Genomic DNA, 23,994 nt, shown 5'->3' on the forward strand with positions numbered 1-23,994 from the left:
TTTTTACAGCTGAAATTAATTGCATTAATGCCAGCCTAAAAATTATTGCTTACCTTGTCTCTCTGTCAGGAGAAAGCTGATTGCTTACCTTGTCTCTCTGTCAGGAGAAAGCTGATTGCTTACCTTGTCTCTCTGTCAGGAGAAAGCTGATTGCTTACCTTGTCTCTCTGTCAGGAGAAAGCTGATTGCTTACCTTGTCTCTCTGTCCAGAGAAGGTAGTGGAAGGTGAAAGACCATGTGGTGCAAAATACAGCACATTCTGCTGAGGTGTGACCTTCTTACATTGTGCAGAGAGGTCACATCATGAGAGCCTGTAGCTCCTGTTCAGTCTTATTCTCTGCTGTCTGACAAAAAGCAAGAGAATAAATCAGACTGGGGACAAGACCCGGGGGTAAAGCAGGTAAAAGCTCACAGGGCCACTGACGGCCTGCGTGCCACTTGTTGCCCATCACTGGTCAGGGACTTGTATATCACCTATCTCAATTCCTAAATCCTTTTCATGGGATCAGGTGCATGCCTCTATTTTTGTATAGAAAGGTAGATAATGAAAGGCCCCTATGGAATCACTAAGGAATACCTTTGTGCTCTATTCTGCCAACTTCTCACTGGAAGATTAAGCTGGAAAATGTCACTGCAATTCTATTTTTCCTTGTAAGGATACCTTTAATATAACTTCTAAGTTGTCTAGATCATAGTTGCCTACTCTCCCGGAATGTCCTGGAGACTCCTGAATTTCTGGGAGTCTTCCCAGACTCCTGGAAGAGCAGGGCAACCTCCTGGGTCCTGGCTACACTAAATGAATTACATGGTGGGGATGGGGCTTATGATGTGAATTGCGCATCATCGTGGCCCTGTTCCCTGCTATAATAGGCTAGAACTGATGATGTGTGTTTAGGGGGCGGGGCCAAATGAAACTATTTGATGACCCACGCCCATCTGCCCCTCGCATCTCCCGGAGGCAAACTTGCCAAAAGTCGGCAAGTATGGTCTATATATGATCCAGTTAATTTACTTAAGTAGGCAACAAACCAACTGCTCTTGCTGCCAGGCCTGAGCGACATGATTATTTTACTATGTGGCCACACATGTGGTTGTGCAACTTGTACTGATGATAAGATCAATTTGGCTTTTCATAAGGGGACATATAACTGGATCTGGCCGCCACGTCAAAGGCTGGTGCTATCAGTCCAGTTTGCCACCAATGTCTTGTGTGAGCAACATTAGTGTTGCTCAATTAGAAACAAATGCTGATGACAAGGAGACAAAAACAAATTAATATGCCCACAGGAGCTTCCAGTCTAGAAAATTACTACAGGAATAACTATTGGGCACCAAAATTTTACTTTCATGCTTAGTTGTACAAAACTGCATGTGAGGCAATGTTCTAAAATCTACTTGTTTTGATACCAATATGTGTTGTATGATTTTCTTGCCAAGTTAAATAGGGGTACTCTTATCATTGATACAGGATTCCTTCAGCTATTGCTTGGCAATGCCAACCATGTTGTCTATCCATTTGCATGACTTGTTTTGTTGTGTATGGCTGCTATGCAGGTATCCTATTGTGGCCTTTAAATGCAGCAAAACTGATGAGCAGGTTTTCCCAATAATCTCTAGTAGACACTTCTTTAAATTGGGCCACTGGAAGAAAAAAGGGTATTGATCCACAAAATAGCTTGGTCAAAATTAATGGACATTGCTGGAACAGTAGAACAATGGGAACACTTGAGTAAGTCCACTCTGTGTCTTCTAACTACTGTGTACTAACTTTAATGATTCTTCAATTACTTACCAGGAGTCCATTGTCTCTGCAGCAGTAAAACAGCAGGTGGACTATTAGGTGAGTGTCACTAGTTATTAACTCTAAATCCTGTGTTGACAGTAACTAATGCTTTGTTGAGTCTTCTACTACTCACTTATTTGATGGCTATTTGATTGGTGACAGCAATAAACAGAGAGAGGTGCTTGTAACAGATTTGTAAATACAGATTGCTACGCTCTAATTTATATGGATGTGTGTTCAGTTTCTAGATTTGTTCTACAAAAGGGTAGTATGTATAATCTTTGTGGCACTAGTTTCCCTAGATTCATTGTGCCTACTTTCGTTTGTTTGTCAAATCACTTGCCAGTAAAGACAGGAGGGAGACATGTTCAGTTTAACACTAGACTTGGCACATGTCCTAAATCAACTTTAAGTGTAAAAATAAAGCTATCAAGTATTTGTGTGCTACGTGACAAAAAAGTCAGTATTTTCATATGTGCAAAATAATAAACTAATTAGCACCCCTTGCATTATAACATGGTTTGTCCAGGATCAAATTGACTTCCCTTTTTGGCCTTGCTCTCCTTAATGACTCGGGCCCTCTGTTTGTTTATTTTCTCGTACTGTAAATCACCATATTTGTACATGTATTTAATGACAAATATGTCAAAAGACAACATTGGAAACTTCGCAACAACACCTTCTTGGTGGTAAAATCAGTTGTTTAAAGAAAAGATATTGCCTCTATTTTTATTTCCTTTTTTGCTGTTATTTTCAACTACTAATATCCCTTCATACATTCACATTGAGGTCTTGGAAACATTAGAACTTGTGTACAGTTTATTCACAGTAGTAAATTTAGTGTAGTGGGCTCTAAGGAGCCAAATCCCTTCTGTTTTTGGTAAACTACAATAAAAGTCATCTTAAAATACAAAGTATTCCCATATTTCTACTTTAAAATAGCATTGCCTTACAAAACCAAGTGAGGGATGTAATCATCATTTGAGGGATTGAGGGCAGGCATATACATATCAACCTTATATCCCTGATCCCCAGCTATGCATCCACAGCTGGCACTTATAGGAACTGTAACCTCAGGAAAAAATCCTTTTGCTTAATTGTGTCTAGTCAAGGAAATGTATATGCTAGACATTATTTTATATTATCCTTCTATATAAGCCATTAGCAAATTCTGGGGTTGTGTCTGCTATCTCTGGCTGCTTTCTGTGATGTTTTCAGTCCACCTGGACATCCTTCAATCTTGTCACACATGCCACTAAACCATTGTACTGTAAAAGCGTTGTCATACCTTCATAATATTTTCAGGAGGACTCTGCTGACAAAGCTCCTCATTTATTGAAGTTCCATTTATTTTGTCTTCCCTTCCCAGTTTTATTATACAAAGTAGATAAAATCCTGCAACAAAAATATTTTATATAGTTACATCTTAATATTTACATCACACAAATACAAAGGGAAAATGCCACAAATATAACGTTATATATCGCATAGCCGGGTCTGTAAAGCAATATATTCTACTTGCTTATAGTTTCTTCAAAACAGAAAAAAATTAGAATCACTTTTTTTCTGAACCTACAGTGACAGGGCTAAATATAGACCAACAAAAAGGTAACCAAACATAAAAGTTGTCACTGTACAAAGGGTCATTGTTATATGTCATTTTAGTTGTGCGGTTGAATAAGAATGATTAATTAATGGTGACAAGCCTATTAAAATGCAGAATGCTAAGCAGCAGTTCAACCTTAGTGAATGCTATATAAATTTGACCTCCCATGTAATATATTTTATCCCTACTCCGTATTTGAGTCTGTCCCTTTAAGTGCAGTTAATTGGAAGTAAAGTGACTATTACAGTGTAAGCATGTGGAGTTTGTGGAATCAGCAGGGAGTCTGAGACACCATCCATCTGCTGGTGACAAGCCAGCATCACAAAGGGAATGGATGGTAGTTCAGCTCCAGGGCTTTCACAGATAAACCTACCCTTTTTTTTCTGACAAGAAATTACTGCTGGCTGATGCGCATTGTTGTCTCTGTACAGTGTGCAGTGCCTGTGACAGCCCTTCTGATTACAGCTTGTGTATACATCACTGAAAAGACACTTGAATTCTAAACAACGGCCAATCAATCTTTGTGCTTAATGGCACAGAAATACTGTCTTTCTTCTGCATTTTGAACACCATGCAAAAGGTACCACCTAGTTCATTTTTCTAAAGCAATAGTACTTAGCTATAAAGATTGTGAGTACAAGAAAATATACTTAAAAAAAACAAACATAAATATCTAATTTTTATCATGTAATAGGAAAAGGATGATTCTGTATTTTTGTTTTTTCATTTTTGAATAGTTTGTTTTACGTGTAATTATGTCTTCTTGCTATGTGTGTCTAATTAGCCGTGAGAATGCTAAATTGCTGCTTTCTAGACAGTATTATTTGAATAACCGAATATTCATGTCAAATATAGCAATGCAGGGCATTGTATGGAAGATTTTACATATATATTTGTGGATGTCTCAATATGCCATTTTCATACTGGAACATATTTTAGGTTTATATCCACTAAGCTTACAATACTAGTGGCTTCAATGTGAAAATGGGGGGGGGGAGGGGGTATGTGTGTGTGTGTGTGTATATATATATATATATATATATATATATATATATGTGTATATATGTGTGTATATATATGTGTGTATGTATATATATATATATATATGTGTGTGTATATATATATATATATGTATATATAGATAGATAGTATTGCCAAGAGCAAAGTTAAGATGTTTGTCAGTGTGTTTTGGATCTGGATTAACCTCGTGTTTTGGTTTTGGCAAAACCGCAGTTGGGTGTTTTGGAACCTGATTTTTTTTTTTTTTTAATATAAAATCACGTTTTTGTTCCCCCCCATACATTACACAGGTCTGCAAAAAAACATTTTTGGACAGCTGTTTTGGTTTAGTTGACTGACTGATTCTTACGTTTTTTGGTGCGCTGAATCCAAAAATTACAGCCGTTTTGTCCTGGGATGTCAGGTTTTCGAACAAACGGGTGGTCATCATTTAAAAAAAATCTCTTAACGCAAATATTTTATTTACATGAAAAATATTAACTCATTTGCACACGTGACAACAAAATTAACACCACACTCATGTAGATTGCTTGTGAAATCGTCTTTTTTTAAACTCTAAACTTCTTTTTGAGCGTTTCCTCTTGTAGGTGGCTTCCGGAAGATCCCTGTACAACATCCAGCAGTAGTCAGCCATCATCGTAACACTCCATTTCCCTTGATACCTTCTTTCCATTTCTTTTATATCTTGATCGAAACATTCTCCCTGCTCTTCACTCACTGCTCCCAAATTTTCAGGAAAATAGTCAAGGTGTGAGTTGAGAAAATGGACTTTTAAGCTCATCTAGCAACCAAGCTTGTGGAACACTTTCAACATTGTTTCCACCATTTCCTTGTAATTTGGGTCCTTTTGGTTTCCCAAAAAGTTTTTTATGACCACAGTAAAGGCAACCCATGCTTTTTTTTGAGTTGAAGTCATTGAACTTATGAAGCCTTTGTCGGATATGAGTTTTCTATTGTCCGGGCCAACAAAAACCCCCTCTTTCAGTTTTGCCTCCATTAAACCTGGAAACTTGGATCCCAAGTACTTGAAGCATTCGCTATCTTTGGGAAGTGCCTTAACAAATTGCTTCATTAATCCTAATTTTATATGGAGTGGTGGTAATAAAACCTTCTCAGGGGGTACCAATGTATCTCTGAGAACATTCATTTCACCAACAACTAGACTTCTTGGTGGCCAATTCTTTTTGCTTCCAGTGATTTTGTCGGTCTCTACTGTCCCATAAACATAGAAAACAAGGGCATTTGGTGTACCCAGCCTGTTGTCCCAGCAGTATACACAATGCTTTTAAATCCCCACATACCAACCAGTTTTGGTTTCTGCAGTTTCTGCTGCTTTTTCACCATGAACTCTCCACATATGAAACAGAAACTGTCAGGCGAATTTACACACTTTCTTGGAGGCATTGCACTAATTTTGAACCACCCAGACAATAGCCGGATGACGACTGAAATGAAATACAAGATTGTGGAGGAATCGAAGAACAAGTTAATGCATGAAAGAACATGTCCAGGCAGGCCCTAGCAAGCACACTCAACAATGCAGTGATCACCATCAGGACCAATAAACATGCATTTTCATGTTTTTGGGAGCACTGGCAGTGAAAATAAATTTGTTTTTCCACGTTCAGTTTTTTTCCCCAAGTATGATGAATTTGAAATTTTGCGATTTCCAGCTACCTGTTTGACCTAGGCCCATTTCGATTGTGAAAAAACCTGACGTCCCAGGAAAAAACGGTAGTCATTTTCGAATTCAGCGCACCAAAAAACATAGGAATCAGATAAAATTATGAAAACAACTGTTTGGTTGCAGACCTGTGTTATCATTGACCTCAATAACACTAATTTCAAGTCATTTGCAGTCAACTTTAACCACCTCACAGGTCACAATATTATTTTCATACACTTTCAAACAAAGACTGCAGCGACCTGGCTGGATGCTAAGCAGCAGAGCAATGACACAAACACACGGCAGTTCATAGCACATCTAGGAAACATTGTCACACAGCAGTGGCAGCAAAAAGCGGTGCAAGATGGAATTGTCCTTGGGCTCTCCCACCCACCTTTATGTAAGATATTGAAAAGAACATGTACAGTTTAGCAAAGCAAGCACTCCAGCAACAAATAGTGCCACTTTTGTGGCTGAAGTGCTTGGTTTGTTTGGGCCCCCACAAAACGAGCTAACAATGGGTTTAAGGCACCTAAGTAAACAGTGCTTTTATTGAACTCTACTATGACAAGTCATGCATCAGTGGAAGCAGTTCTTTCCAGTGAAGAAGGCCATTGTCATTCCTGGGCATAAGACCAAAAAATCCACCTCTTATGTGTGGATTTATTTTTACACAAATGCTGACAACAGTTGTCTAGCGATTTGTAGCATTGCAAAGCCGCAGTCGGTAGAGGTAGGGACCTTAACCAGCTAGGATCCTCATCCATGTTACGCCATTTGAAGCGAGTACATGGAAAGCTTTTGTGAAAATCAGAAACTTATGCTAAAATAATAACAACAAGCAGTCCAGCATCAGCTACCTCCCTTCTCTCAGCTAGATTCCAGCACCTGCAATCTATACCCCCAACACCTTCATCATCAATATCCTCACAAGTGATCGGAGTTATCTTGCCTTAGAAACTTGAATGCAGGACTAACTCCTCCCCTATTCAGGACTCCTCAGAAGAATCCTTGAGCGTTAGGCCCACTGCTGCTGCTCCTGCTGCTGGGGGTGGTTCTTCAACCCAGAAGCAGACCAAGAAGAAGACTACTAGTAGTTTACAACAATTGTTAAACAATCCTTTGCAAGAGGAAGCAAGTATGAAAGCTGTCACTCAGTCGCAAAGCGAATCAGACGCCATGGCGACTATCCTAGTATTAGATCTGTGTCCAATATCCACTATTAATGCAGCTGGATTTAGACAGTTACTTGAGGTCTTCTGTCCCTGTTACCAAATTTCATCATAACACCATTTTACTAGAAAAGCTATTCCTCACCTCTACCAGAAGGTTTGTGAAAATGTAATTATTGGGCTACAAAATGCCATTCTACCCACTGTACACTTAACCACAGATATGTGGACAAGTGGAACTGGGTGAACTAAAGATTATATGCTTGTGACAGCCCACTGTGTTGGTGATTTGCCTTCACCAACAGGGACAGCAGCAGCATGTACCCAAGAACGTCACGTTTTTCAGAGGCAGGCTACTCTGTGTATCATCTGCTTTACTAAGAGACATTATTGTTATTATTATCGTAGATTTGTAAGGCTCCACAGTGCCGTACAGTAGGAAAGACAAGGACATACATAAAACAGGACTTACGTAAAACATGAACAGACAGGAGGATATGGGATTTCTGACAACGCCACCAATATTGATAGAACATTACAACGGGGGGAATTCCATCACATTCCCTGTCTTGTTTACACAATCAACTAGGTGATGCAGAACTTTTTAACAAATGACAATGACATCCAGGAGATGCTGTCTGTGTCCCGAAATATTTAGGGTCATTTTTCGGGATTCTGCAACAGCATGTAGAAGAATGCAGCAGCTGCAAGAAGAATATAATTTAGGGGGAATGTACTTTAGTCCAGTGCAGTGGAGAATACTTTCCGTGTTGTGCAAGGTGTTGAAACCACTCAAAGTAGTCACCTGTGAAGAGAGTGCAGACACTATTAGCTTGAGTCTAGTGATTCCCCTAATAAGACTTTTTGTAAAAGCAGCAAGAGAAATTGAAGGAGAAAATGAAACAAGCAATTACACTAATTATGTTGGACTTGTAGATTTAGTACTTTATTCGCTCCGCCAGGATCCAAGAGTTATCAACATCTTGAAATCGGATCACTTCATTTTGGCGACTGTGCTTGATCCTAGGTTTAAGGGCTATTTCTTTCTTTGAAACTGACCCAGATCTCAAGAGATGCAATGAGTTCCTGGTCAGCGAGCTGACAGCTCAAGTGGTACATGACTCAATGACGTCTCCTCTTTCAGTTTCTCTGGAAAATGCTGCTAGGAAAAAACTTAACTTTCCCAAGACACCCAGTGGTGGTGCAGATGAGTCTGCACAACTTTTTGACATTTGGTGTGGTCTAAAAGAATTGCCCAAAAATCGTGAAAGCTCTTCCGTAAAATTAACTACAAATTCCATGAGGAAGGCCATTACCGGCAATTACATTTAAAGTACACAGACTTCTGTGATGGTGGGTTCCAGCAGGGATGAATTAGTATTGTTTGAGGATGATGTACACACTGATGAGGGAATATGATGACAGTGTAGATTGCAGGTGCTGAGATCTAGCTGAGAGAAGGGAGCTAGCTGATACTGGTATGCTTGGTAATATTTTAGGTAGAATGGCATGTTGGCAATTTTATGTTTATATACAGTAAACGTTCACCTTTGTTAGAGAGGTGTGTGTTTCTTTAAAAAGGTACAAGTTTTTTATTTACATTTTTTTTTCCCTGACTTAGAACTACTATGCACTTGAACATAGGCTTTAGCACATGAGGTAGAGGGATTAGTATTATGACTGAGACTGGAGAGTGACAAGGACACTTGCACCCCTCCTGTTTCTGTATGAGCTATGACACAGTAAAATGTGACTGGAGACTTTTAATAATACTGCCAGCCCTATTATTTGAAGTTCTGTTTCAGCACTTAACACTGCCACCTCTCCTATTTCTGGGTGGCTATGGCACAGTACAATAAAACTGCAGATTTTGAAGAACACTGCCAACCCTATTATTTCTGTTTCAGCAATGACAATTAGCAATGGAGCTCTATTGAATGTCACTGAAGACTTTGAAGAACACTGCTACCCCTGTTCTTTCTTTTCTACCTATAACCCTGCCCTAGAGACTGCCAAGAACTCTGCTACCCCTTCTGTGTCCCTCTGTGAAATGGCGCTGGATCGCCGTGGAGGGCGGTACTTATAGAATCTAAAACTTGCGAGATCCGATGATGTAACGATGACGTCTTGCCTCGTTTTCAATTCCAACGGCGCACAAAAGAACCGAGCCGTCTCGGCACGGTACTTGGATCTGCTAAGTTCGGGTGTGTTCATTTCTCGGGGAGCTGATCCTGAGCATTTCTAATGAAAATTGGCTTCTTAAATGAATAACAGTGTAATAGCTTGCAATGAAATAAATCAAAAGGCAGGTTTCTGAATACGTAAACCTTAATGGATAAAACATATTAGGAGGGATTTGACCTTTATGTTCATCTTATATACAAGTTTTTATAACCGCTATAGATTTAATGTACATGTAACATTTTCAGAACTTATTAGAATTGAAGATAAAATTGTGATTGTTAACTTCAGCTGGTCATTTGATCTAATTAAATTGTAGCTGCAATGTGACCAGCCTTGTCACATGTCTAGTGGTTCACAAAGTCTGATTGAATGTCCACACCTGACACTGATGCAGGGAACCTCCTTGTTCCAGTTGGCCAATGATGCCATATGTGCAATAATGTGCAACAATAACTGACCAGACTATTTATCTTGGACAATCAATTTGTCTACTTAAATTGGGTTTTGATTGGGTTCTATAATTGCCCAATTGACAATATACATTATGACCTCAGCCTTAAATTCTGTCATGGGAACTGTTAGATAGAGTATATTTGTAAAGATACCTTTTCATATAGAATCCCTTTTTATTTTAGGTCTGATGTTCTTTAAAATGCCACACACACTCTTACAAAAACATTGTCAAATTTTCACGAGAGACATTATAGTCTATATTTTAAGGGCTCAGTCGCACCAAATCCGCTGTTAATGGGTTTTTCAAATATTCTGTTGTAAAGTGTAGCTTAACATCATTGTTTTCACATCAGGCCGCAGTGTGTGTATTTGTTAGATGAAATTAAACATTAAAAGACAATCCAGGGGTCATTGGGCTTGACAAAATAGACAATGTTTACACTAGACACTTCTTTTAATTCTGTGTTCCAACCCCATTGAAAAGATGTGTGAGCTGATATTTGTTCTTTTCTTTTAAGCCATTATCTTCCATCCTCTTTTTGCAACCTTTTTGTTTAGTTTTATTATTAGCTAAGCCAAAGCATTAAAACCATACAAACAAAGTTGCTCTCTCAGCAAACTCAGGATGGTGTTATACCTGTCATCTTGGTTTACTAAGGAGGGACAATTTGTTGCCGATGAGAGCACTGAAATGACCCTAACAATGCGAACTACAAAAAAGCAGCTATTGTGCAAATAAGGGTATTGCCCTCCACACTTTGATGTTTACCGTGTAGATGTTTAACAGTATAGTCTGTGCCTGTGTATGTCTAGGATTTTCCAGGCACCCTGCAGTAATATCTAAATAAAAATGTGTAGACTGGTTTAGTTGAGTCAGGACACATCATCATCATCATCATCATCATCATCATCATCATCATTTATTTATATAGTGCCACTAATTCCGCAGCGCTGTACAGAGAACTCACTCACATCAGTCCCTGCCCCATTGGAGCTTACAGTCTAAATTCCCTAATACACACACACACACACTTTATCAGCCAATTAATCTACCAGTATGTTTTTGGAGTGTGGGAGGAAACCGGAGCACCCGGAGGAAACCCACACAAACACGGGGAGAACATACAAACTCCACACAAATAAGGCCATGGTCAGGAATTGAACTCATGACCTCAGTGCTGTGAGGCAGAAGTGCTAACCACTACGCCACCGTGCTGCCCATATTATGTGCACTTTGCGGTGGTGGACACAAAAGCCACGTCACCATGGTGTGCCAAGTACTTTTGAAGCACAAGGTCACCCTCTACCCTCTTCATCCTTTTCTGTTTTCAATAATCTTGCTTTCAAAAGCATGCTCTCTCTACACAAATCCTCCTATCGGCCAGTGCACACCTCGGCTCCTATGCAATGATGCCCTATTACTCTGCAAACCCACACACTTTTTAGTGGTAATCCGTGAATATCCATGCAAATCAAGGTGCGCTGGTCCACCAAAGAGGACCAGCGTAGTGTCTTGGCTCTTTTGCTCTTCGTTAATGAGGCCCACAAGCTTAATTGACAATTATAACTGACATCCATTATCCATAATTTTTCCTAAAACTAAAATCCACTGTTGTGTATCTGTGAGCAGAAATTATATAGGATAACATAGCTGATATCGTTCACGTTCTTTAGGCATCTCATGTAGATATTTCTCTGGAGCTAGCCGGATTCACTGTTGTTTCCATCAGCGTAAAAACATGCTTTGCAATTACCAAGTGTATTAATACTCATATTGGCTTTAAGGGTCTGTGTGCATTAACAACTGCTGCTGCAAAACATACTATCAAAGTATACTTCCAGTTGAGGTTGCCAGGCACACATAAATGTCCCACATGTTGTTGTTAACTTAGATTAAAATAAAATTGAGAATTTCTCATTTTAAACCCAAAACTTAATTTGTGTTATTTTAACACTAGCCGCAGACAAGCCCCAGTAGACTCGTAGCAAAAAGGCCTCATGTAATAACCATAAAGCTGGATATATGCTGTGCTTTAGACCTCTCACACACAAGTGCTAAGGTGTCCAAGTGTGTGTTCAGCATGCTGTGACTACTTGTGAAAAATAATTTCTGTGAGATTGTGCAATTAGTACCTTTGCCGGGCAGCATGGCATTGAAGGGGGTGTGCCTAGCTTCACCAGTGGGTGCATTTAGTGTCCCCAGGGACATTTCCAGCACCGCCAGGTGAAGCCTATAGTACTCTGTGCAGCATGCCGCCAGAGGGGGTTTGTGAATGGGTGTCATGCCACCAGAGGCTCTATAGCATAGCAGGGCTGAAGGAAAGATTATTATTATTTTTATTTTAGTGTTAAAGTTATGGCAAAGTTGGTGATAACCAAGCAGCGCAGCAGGGACATTACTGCCACACTCCTTGATGAATAGTAAGGTCTTGCACAGGGGCCCAATCACTTGTGAAAACATGGTGACTAAATAGAGCAATGCAAAATAAAAAATAGCCCCATCACTGAGATAAACATTTTATCAAATGATAGGGATTGATAAATAGGTCCTAAACTCTTTTTAACTATCAAAAAAATATCTCTATCAAACTTTAAATTGAGTCACAAAGACCCTAATTCTTCCTGTCCCATGATACATGCACATACTGGCTAGTTCACGTCATCACATGCTCTGGCTGGCAGTTCAGAAGGCACATTGGGGATCTAGGAGGTTAGTCTACCTTCCTGGGAGGTCTCTGAATATTCTGCCATGCACACATTATAGATATGATTCTCACTTTTGTGAGAACGCTGCGGCTGGGGTGCAGCAGCAATCTCACAGGGGTGCCTCGGCCAAAGCCGTTGGTAAGCAAGGCAGGGGACTACTTGGTAATTATTTTGGCTTCAGGGTGCCTTGAAAAAATTATGGAGACCCTATGGGTACCCCGAACTGAGATATAATCACTATTTCTCCCAGTGTTTTCTCAAGATGTGCTTTCTGTGTGCTGGAGTGCAGCAGCCATTGTCTTGTAGTACAGATCTTTATCCTGCTAAATATGTCGCTGGATATCATTATTATATTCTAATATGTAGGACAGTCTGAGAGGTCAGTTGTCTAAAAGAGACACTACAGAAAAAGAAAATATAGGAAATGTATACAACACCTGTCCTCGTATATGAGAGAAATGGTCATTTTCTGGATGTGCAGGAGGCAAAGCAGGGATCCAGGAAAAGTGTAGGACTGTATTTCCTAAAATTGACAATAAAATTACAAGGGACATAAAAGAGTCTACAACATGTATACATATAATACAGTACAGCAGAATCGGCACCTGCTCTCAAATCTCCCCCACTGTTAACACCACAATTTCCTCAGTCTCCCAAGCCCGCTTCCTTGATGTCACACTTGACTCCGACCCTCTGTTTTATTCTTCACATCCAGACTCTTTCCCAGTCCTGTTGATTCCACCTTAAAAACATTGCCAAAATATGCCCTTTTCTTACTCGAAATGCTACAAAAACTCTTATCCATTCTCTCATCATCTCCCATCTTGACTATGGTAGCCTCCTGCTATCTGGCATTCCCATGTATCCACACTTCAATCCATCCTAAATACTGCTGCAAGACTGATCTTTCTCTGTCTCCACTCCACATCTGCTGCACCACTTTGCAAATCCCTACACTGGCTCCCTGTGCCCTCCAGAATCCAATTCAAATTATTTGCCCTTACCTACAATACTCTCAACACCACCCCTTCATACATCTCAAATCTTATATCAAAATACACTTCCTTACTGTCCTCTTAGATCTACATCTGACCTGCGTCTTGTCTCTTTTCTGGTGACCACCTCTTGCTCGCCTTGGAAGTTGGTGCTTCTGTCTTATCACTCTGTAGCAGTGGAAAGCCAGAGCTTGTGTGATTGACTTACAAGTCATTTGGTAACCGAGCTACGCCATACAGACTGCAGTTTAATGGAGTTAAATACATGGCTTTGCCGAGTGATGTCCCAACAGGTAGCCTTACAGCCAGCCATTTGTATGGAAACGAGCAGGGTGTTTGGACTTATCGGGGCAGATCTTATCCATTTTTATTTGTGAATAATGAGAATATTGTGTGTTTACTTACTTTAACCAGACTCCCATTCTTTTTTTTCAAATTAGTGTTCATGTATACTATTCTAATTAAACAGAGAGATTATTAACAAATCTAATATCATGCATGAATACAGACATGGAAGCAGTCTCTCTCTACCAGTTAGGTGGTAGAATTGATGCAGAATTTTTCATCTTTAAAGGCCAACTTCTCCTCAAATTGGATCCTTGGGTTTATTTTTATATTGTTTTAAAATAACTAGCTACCTGGCTACTTTAATCAAGTATCTCTCTCTCTTTTAGTGTGTATTTAATGGCTTCTCTCTTATATCAGTTTGCAATGGTTGTAGATCACAGTGGTATCAGAAAGTGAATGTGTGTTTGAATTACGTTTCATTCACCCTACATTTAAATATTATCCTTTTCCTTTTCTTTATTGATTGGCTTGTTATACAATGTCCTTATTTCGATTTTGCCTAATGTACTTTGTCATATTACTTTGTTTGATAAACAACTGTGTTATAAAGGTTGCAGTGAAACACAATAAAACAACACTGTCTGTAAGCTTCCCTTCCTAGTCACTTCAGCTTTTTTTTTAATCTCAAATGTAACTGTTCTGAGCTTTAAAGGGCAGAATTGGGAGATGGTCTGAAATGGGTTATTTTCCTCACCTTTCTTCTTCTTTCAGGTTATAATCGCTGATGACTATTCTGATCCTTTCGATGCCAAGAATGAACAAAAGAAGAAGGAAGTAATAACTGAGAACAATGGCTACATGGAACCTTATGAAGCCCAAAGACTGATGACTGGTAAGATAAAGCATATCTATCTATGAATGCTACTGACCCACGTTGATCAATGCCATCATTGCTCTTCCCCTTTTAAGTTCACAAGCCACCATGGTGCCTATGAAAAAAAGACTAAACACAATATTTTCATGTTTCTTCTATGTTACTGTGACTTTCACTTCAGCAGATTGTCAACTTGTTTATCTTAATTACTGTAGGTAGATTTGCATTTGCTATTAGAACAATCAATCTCCACACTGAAGAATTGGGTGGTGGTGGGGAGGGGTGTTGGGGTTGGGGTGCTGGTAGGCCTACTACCTAGATTCCCACTGTACTTGTAGGACCTGCTTACCTACTGGCATTGTGAGCACAATACATTCCAAAAACTGGAAAGCAAATTAAATGCTACTGCAACAATACACTACAACCAATGCCACTTGTTAAATTGGTTTCTGGTGTCTAACCTGTTTACATGCATTCTACTAGCATTAAAACAGCTAGCAAAACACTTTTAGAATATGAGTCCTTAGTCAGTCATATCGGTGGTTACAAATAATAGACAACCACACTTATTATTATTATTATTATTATTATTATTATTATTATTATTATCATCCTTTATTTGTTAGGCGCCACAAGAGTTCCGCAGCGCCGTACACAGCACAAACAGTAGACTAAACAAGGTGAAACATTACACACAGTAAACAAAAAATACCAAAACTTCAGAGACTCCAGGCAGGCTAATGCAGTAAAGACGGAGCAGAAGAACAGGTATGGAGAACAAAGGGAAGAGGGCCCTGCTCAAATGAGCTTACATCCTAAGGGAGGGTAGACACAGGGAGCAAGTTGAAGAAGTGGGGAGAGAACAGGGGGGCTGGGAGGAGAGAGGGGGAGAACAGGCGGAGGAGATGAGATGAGGGGGTTAGATGGAAGGTTGGTAGGCTTTTAGGAACAGGTAAGTTTTTAGTGCCTTCTTGAAGGAGGACAGATTGGGAGAGAGACGGATGGAGCGAGGGAGGCCGTTCCAGTGAAGGGGGGCAGCACGGGAGAAGTCTTGGATTCTGGATTGGGAAGAGGTGATCAGAGTGGAGGAGAGGCGACGGTCATTTGCCGAGCGCAGGGGGCGGGCAGGGGTGTGAATAGAGAGGAGGTTGGAGATATAGGGAGCAGTAGACTGGGAGAGAGCCTTGAAAGTGACGGTCAGGAGTTTGAAAAGAATTCTGTAAGGAATGGGGAGCCAGTGTAGGGCAAGGCAGAGAGGGGAGGCGGATGAGGAGCGGCGAGAAAGGAAGATGAGCCTTGCAGCCGCTTTGAGTATAGAGCGGAGGGGGGCGAGATGGGAATGGGGAAGGCCGGTAAGAAGGAGGTTGCAATAATCAAGGCGGGAGATGATGAGTGCGTGGATGATAGTTTTGGTGGCATCTTGGGAGAGGAAAGGCCGGATGCGGGCAATATTACTAATCAACTTAGTAAGCATAAAGCTGGACACACACACACTTATGTAGTTCTGCACTGTCTGTTGCAAATTGGACAGGCCAACATCCAATGTACCACATGGAGGCCTGTCAGTGAGAATGGCCAAACAGACATCAAAAAGTTGAAAAGACATAAAAATCTAAGCTATTTTTAGCAGTCAATGAAACCCAATATGTAGTGTGATATCAGGCCAAGTTAGCCAAAATGACCAGCAAAATCACATAAATGTAGCCAGCTTTTCAATTCCTTTGATGTCAGAATACATATCTCTTCTGCTTTAAGAATGAAAAGGAAAGAGCAGGGTTAATGGAGAGATATAGTGGATCTGTATGGACTTATAATACAAATATCACTTGTAAATATTCTTTTGTAATGCATTTAAATATGCATTATGCAATATTTTCTGATCAAACTACAAAGGCCAGCACTAAAAAAAAGTGTAACTGCTCCATTTCAGAATGTTTTGCTGTCACTATTACACAAGTCATTTTACATAAAGGAATGACATCAATTTTCAGCAAAATTAAAATTGGAACAGTTCTAGAAGAAAATGAGATGTCAATTTTCAAGGCCAAATTGTGATTTTAAACTTAGGACAGGGCCATCAATCTTGTTTTAAGCAGCAGGTGATTGTCATTAATTAAGGCTCCAGTCTAATTCTGAGCTTCCAGCTTGTGTTTTGTCCTTGGCTGGATCAATGTGACAGACAAATCCTTTGGCTCTTGTATGCTGCATAAGGACCAACTTGGCAATTTGCTTCTCTCAAAAAATACAAGTGTGTGTACATATGGGAGAATATAAACAGTTGTCTGATGCTTGGATTCCTAAATTAACTCTTTTTAACTGGAGTTTGTAGATTGACATAGATTTATTATTGAAACCATGAACCGTATACATTGTGCAAATGGTACATTTCATTGAAATATTAGATCTGATCCTGGACCACTTAATATGCTGTATAGACTACTGTAGGGAGTATCTTTCCAATGCTGTTTCACAATGAAAGCATACCTATATATCTTTGTGTGCATGGAAAGGAGATAGATATATATAGGGAGGGGGCTACAAGTATCTGGAACCAGGAAATGAAGCTTATACTACCCAATCTGCAACTGTGTCCAGTATTATTATGCAGCCATTGATTGACGTTCGTATCAAAGGCTGTGATATAATTGAGCTGAAGGTTATATCTAAAATAACTAAAGTGTTTATTTTTGACTAAATATGTCCACCTGCTCTCTTCCACTCCGCTGCAGCAGGCTGCGCTTTTAGAAGGAAAACATATCTACCAACATAACCAAGTGGGACATTCAGGACAAAGCAAGTGTTCTGAGTTAAAGACGTTGAGGGAGAGATTAAAGGGACTTTGCTGGGTAGAAATACACGGTGTGAATTATTCAATTCATAGACGGGGGCAACCAATGATCTCATTGGAGCTTAAAAGATTTACAGTCTCATCTTTTTGACCCGTATCAGACCCCATTAGTTCAATATCCTAAAAAATGTGGGAGGAAATTTAGCGGACTGTTATGTAGTGGGGAGGTGATACTCTATATTTTAACTGACTGCAATGGAATGTCAAAATAACACTGAAAATGTATTTTACCTTCAAGTTTCATGTTGAAAAATGTTAATTTGGGGGGTTTAATGATCCTCTAAATATTAATTTTTAATAAACTAACATATACAGCAGTTTGAAAAACTACAAATGTTTGAAACGCCAACCAGTCACCAGAAAGGGCAACGGAGCAGTATAGTAATACAGGGACACAGCCAAGAACAGCACCATTCAGGTACAAATCTTTGAAACTTGGCAAAGTCCCCGCAACCAACAGTTGGCAACTAAGAAAAGTTACTCTCCCTTCACTTCCCTACCTACAAAATACATTTCTGAGGTATGTAAGTGTTTTAACCAGGTGTAGTTAGTGGAATGTAACATTGCAATTATTTTCCCATAAAACATGATCACACTGAAGAATTCTTACATCATATCAGTCAGACTAGTACTGCTTGTTATTGAATTCACCCATAGGGAATCCAACAAGGTTTTCTCCCATGCCGGAGATGTTTGTGATAAACAACTTCCTCTTATTCAGAGGAACGGCATTTGTTTTGGATATTCTGGATGTGAACTTGTCGTGAATGAGCAATAAAAAAAAATTATACAGCGAAAGCTCAGGAATTTCCTGTGTATTCTACTAGTGCTGGCAGAACAAGGTGACCCGCCCTGTGCAAGTATGAGACGTGAGTACATTAGGTAAGCATTCACAGCCTGCTGCACGGCCACTAGGTTGGATCTGTAAGTAAGAGTTCATATGTTACCCTCTGTTTGCTCCCCATACCACTGCTTGTAATACTGAGAGCCAATCCGGATCAGTCAATGGGCAGTAAGTTGTGGACTGCTGCCAAAATCAATAACTGTATACTGTAGGATCATATCACTAATAACTATGCTGGAAGAATAGTATTCAAAGTTATATGTAACATCTCCGTATCAATGTAATGAGTGTGAAGCATTTAATTATACTAAAATGACAAGATCACCTTTAGTAATTCATGCAAATTGTCTTCCAGTGAGGATTTAACTTCATGTTTTACTGTTGACTCGAATGTCATTTACTGGAAGCATGGTATTTATGGCACTCAATAGCAAAACAGGAGGTTATTAAAACAATTGAATACAAGTAGGAAATGATCGGCTTCAGACAAATGGCATGCAGACTGACTTGTACAAATCATGTAATAATATGTAAGCAGCGTGTGAATTTTGAGTTGCAGAATGTTGAGTAGTTATAGTAATTACAATACAATTAAAGGCAAGCTGAACAATAATATGTTCTCCCTACCTGGTTATTTTGGTGTCTTGACAGTTAATTTTAGGTGGGACAAAATAGTGTGGCTCATTGTATTTAATCCATTCTATGTGCTCTAGTCACCAGCAGGTTTTCTGTTATTAAGATTATCACTGAAACATGCTGATTGTGTGTGTGTCAGCACACGATGGGTTCTAGACTATACTTTTAAGTGCTTGAAATCCAATAGGAATAAGGGAATAGCACATTTGGGATACTGAGCATAGAGCAGCAGCACCTAGACAATAATTAAAAAAAAATAATGTTTGTAGGTGATTGAAACAGACAAGATAATGCTTAGACTATTGAGAATGCCATCTCTTTTGGCAGTAAACTTAAGCTGGGTACACACTACAGAAATTTCGACCAACTTTTTATGCAGAGCGATTTTACATGTGATCGATGGTCCGATCGCTCGGTCCATGGACTGCATACACACTAACCTTGTTTAGAACGATAAAGGGAAGAGCGGAAGTCCCTTTAGTGACTTTTTACAGCCATGTTGTCGTGAGCAATGACTGTAATTTCGTACTCACTGTTGTGGATCGGTCGGAAGTTTATACACACTACACAGCGGAAACGAGATTAGAACGAAAATATTAAACGGTACGACCAACCAAATGAGGCGACAATCGTCCATTTGGGCAGACTTTCGACCATCGTGTCACTGCACATACTGACCCGACTTTTAAACGAGCGGTCGTATGTCGGCTGTTTGAGACGATTATTGGACGAAAACCGTGTAGTGTGTACCCAACTTAAGTTTGTGGCCACTAAAGCAAGATAAGACAGATGGGGGGAGTCACACTAGTTGGTATGCCTAGTGAGGCCAAGGGTGAAGGAGAATAATTGACAATGCTTCCACTTTTCCACAGGAACTTTTTGACCCCTCTCAGCAGCTGTTGACCACTGGCATTGTTTGTTGTTTTTTTTTATTTATTTTACTAAAGGAAATACTCTCATGCTTTATTTTTAAACGGAGCAATAGTGGTGTGTTGGGGCAAAATAGATTTAATCTCTTGGTCTTTCACCCAGCCGGACTTCCAGGGCTTTGTCTTTGAGATCTAACTTCTCCTCTGAGCCAAATTCAGTTCCTGGAGATTTGGAGCCAGATCCTTGGGCACAGCCCAGAATCGCTGTCTGAAGCGTTTTGGCTCTTGCAGCAGAAATGTGCCTTCTAGTTCATCAGTTCCCATCCAATGATGGGTGGACCTCTAACACTACCGCTTTCCAACCCCCGTATTCAGGGCAAGTGAAGCAGCAGCATAATACTACCTGGCTCTCCCAAATGCATCACTTCTTCTGGGTTTATTAGAACCCTGACAAACTTCTTTGAGGGCTTATGGCACTGCATGTGCAGGAGTAACGTAGCGGTGACCCAGTCAAAGTATGCGTATCTGCAACCAATCTCAAGCATGATGTATAGGTAGGTTCTTTATACTGCAGGGCTTAACAATATTTTTAGAATCTGTGGTAAGATCCAGCCCAAAAAATTTGGAGTCCGATTCCTACTAGGGCTCTGTCTAGCTCTGTCCCCAATGGGACAGGACAGATGTGAATGATTCAATTCTCTGGAAAGCAGTGACAAACATTTTCTTATGGCTGATAAACATATGCCTCTGTTATTTCTCCCTCCTCTCAGTCACATACACCATATTACATACCTCTGATGAATGTCTTTTTTCAATTTCACTAACTTAATCACATTTTCCCTTCCCCTCCCTCATCTCACTTAGTCTTCCTCAACCGCATCCTCATTAGCCTCATTTACCTCCTCAATATATTTCTCCATCCCCACTCATCACCAACTGAATTTGCCCCTTCACCATTACTAGTCCTCTCCATCATCAATAATCACTGCCACCTTTTTGGAATAAATAAAACCTGCTACAAAAGGAGTTCCCTGGGCTCTGATTGGCTGGTGGGAGGCTGGGTAGTGTAACTTAGTCAGCACAGTTGTTGTTATGTTCCTTTAAAATTGGATAGTATCCTGGCACTAATAGATTCAGAAGCTTTCATAGTTTTAAAGTACATTTTTCATACAGTCTTCACTGACTCCAACCACATCATACCATTAGACACTGTTGGTCAGCTGATAATGCTTCTGGTGTACAGTATCTACACGCACTTTCCCCACTACCAGCTATAGTTATTAATCCGCTAACTTTTATATCAATTGTTCCCTTTCTTTACCACCTGTTTCATGTCATTGTATGTCATTTGTTTGCGTTATAAACCCCCCTCAATGTACTCTGCTGTGTAATATGCCTCATGTAGTAAATCATTAATCTTTTATATTTAGTTGCCCATTGACTGGAAATATAAGCCCGCATAATTTTATTTTTAGTCATTGGCAAACAGGTGACTTTTTTTTTTTTTTATTACACCCCATAAAGTTCCTGATAAAGAAAAATGTTGCTGAGAACATTGCTGAGGTAGAGCAGGGGTTACATTTCAGTCTTAGATCACTTCATATATACATTGCTTAGTGTTACTCTATTGTTACATATTTGTGGAGTATATTTGCCTGTAATCTCACTAAGCTGAAAACTGTATTTGTAATACACGACCTTTCATGACTCAATAGGTTCTTTCTTTAGCTGCTTTATATGCTGTAATGAATAGTTGCTATCTAAATTACTCCAGCTATATACTCTTTGCTGCCACATAAACTAGGTCTTTACTTTTGACCTTCGTTCTAATGGTTATCTCACTGTGAATGACAATGAGACTTTTCTTCTCCCTACTGTGACAGAGTGTTTGCTTTTGATATGTGATTACATTGGAAAATGCACCTGTACAAAGCACACAGTTGTAGATGAGTATGTTCATTTGTCTGATAAATGTAAATAATTCTCTGATAGAGAAGTAGACAATCCACGTATGTGGGGTGTAAAAAAACCAGAAAGAAAAAACCCCAGATATCATGGTTTGTACAATGCAGTTATACTTGTGTTTTTTTTTTGTGTGTATACAATACATACATACATACATACATACATACATACATACATACATACATACATACAACTATCATCACTGTTTATTTGTAAGCTGTCAACAAAACTCTCTAGCACTGGTTAGTCTGTATAACAAATCCTTCAAAAACAACCGCTACATGGATGCAAAATAAGTACAGGCGGGATTGACTGTTAGTGAGGAGAGAGAGGCGGACATAACTTGTGAGAGATTATATACTTATGTATTTTTTTCTTTTATAAACAGTTTGGTTTTAATTCAATTGTCTACATAAACTGAAAAAGCACCCTAAAGCAATTATTGGCCCAAAAATAGAAAAGTGGACTATAAACTGTAAAGAACATAGTAAATAAATCACAGCTCTCTCAAGAAACACAAAATGGCATTGAGGGCAGCACGGTGGCTAAGTGGTTAGCACTTCCACCTCACAGCGCTGGGGTCATGAGTTCAATTCCCGACCATGGCCTTATCTGTGTGGAGTTTGTATGTTCTTCCCGTGTTTGCGTGGGTTTCCTGGGGCTGCTCCGGTTTCCTCCCACACTCCAAAAACATACTGGTAGGTTAATTGGCTGCTATCAAAAATTGACCCTAGTCTCTCTGTCTGTGTGTCTGTGTCTGTCTGTGTGAGTAAGTTAGGGAATTTATTTAGACTGTAACCTCCAATGGGACAGGGACTGATGTGAATGAGTTCTCTGTACAGCGCTGCGGAATCAGTGGCGCTATATAAATAAATGGTGATGATGATGATGATTAAAGTATGAGAACCCTAGAATATAAATCATGATTATACAGCCACCCTATATACTGCGGACAGAGAGCAGTTATATCGCTAATACATGTGAAATAACGGTTAAGATATCTTGATGAGATATTGCCTGTCAGTAGTCCCAAACTAAATAACATTGAATCCAGAAAGGGGGGCACTAAGACCTACACTGAGCAACTTTAACGCACATTACAAGAAAAAGGTATGTATGATGAATTTTTTGGTGTGCTTTATCTAAAATGACAAAGAGGGAAATTTTAAGAGGGACTACCAGGCATTAACTGCATAAGAAATAATAAGGATACTAACATGTTTTTACAACAGTGGACGAAACTTGATCCGATTTTATTTGGATATTACTTGGTGGATTAGAAAGTGTTGCATTAAATATCAGAAGCAATGTGGTGAAAGCAGATTGATTTGACAGACGCATTACTCATTCACCCATGTGAAAGCCAGCGCTACATTTAGTGAAGTCTTTGTTGTTTTAACTCATTCCTAACAATTTTAAGGCAGAATACAGAGAAGTGAAAAATAAGACTCACTGTACTAAGTTTCTAGTTATTGTTGTATGGAAAATACATCCCATCTCTAAGTAGGATTTCACTTTGTTGCTGTAGATGTTCATTAAAGCAGCAGTCCCACTTAGAAGTTTTTCCTTTCTTTAGATAGCAAGTTAAGCATTTATCTGAGTTTCTGTGCCCCTTCAAATCATTATCTCCTTTTCAAAATCTCTCTGCAACTGGCAGAAATATTTTGCGCACTCCACACTGGCGTGTCATGTGATGGCATAGGAGGAAAGATGGATGGAAGGATTTTACAATGCAGAGTGCATATCGAGCTCAGAGAGGTGTTCCAAAGCCTCTCTGTTCACTATGTCATGTGATGTGGTTGCCATGGTAGTCTAGGACACTGTGCAGAATTATAGATCATTCATAGAAGCCTGAAAGAAAAATGGTAAATACCAATGTTCTTTTTATACCCTTCAAAAGTAATTTATGTTTTTATGGAATTGCTGCTTTAATTCTAAGCAGACAAAGTTTCTTTCCATACTGGCATGTATTAATGAAATCATTGTGCCTACCTGCTTATATTTATATATTATCATAGTTAGTGTTCTATAGGGCCCCACTGTCTACAATGTCATAAATGCTTAACTGGCAACATTCCTCAATGG

General features: G+C 39.5%; 1 protein-coding gene across 1 annotated transcript in view; it reads left to right on the top strand.

Moving 5' to 3' along the window:
- SHB (SH2 domain containing adaptor protein B) overlaps nt 1-23,994 on the top strand; it is a 167,062-nt gene that overhangs the window by 56,096 nt on the left and 86,972 nt on the right. Inside the window, exon 2 of the mRNA XM_075210913.1 lies at nt 14,645-14,765. Within this exon, the coding sequence (XP_075067014.1) occupies nt 14,645-14,765 (121 nt within the window). The remainder of the gene's footprint in view (nt 1-14,644; nt 14,766-23,994) is intronic.

The sequence above is a fragment of the Mixophyes fleayi genome, chromosome 1, assembly GCF_038048845.1.
Source record: "Mixophyes fleayi isolate aMixFle1 chromosome 1, aMixFle1.hap1, whole genome shotgun sequence".
NCBI lineage: Eukaryota > Metazoa > Chordata > Amphibia > Anura > Limnodynastidae > Mixophyes > Mixophyes fleayi.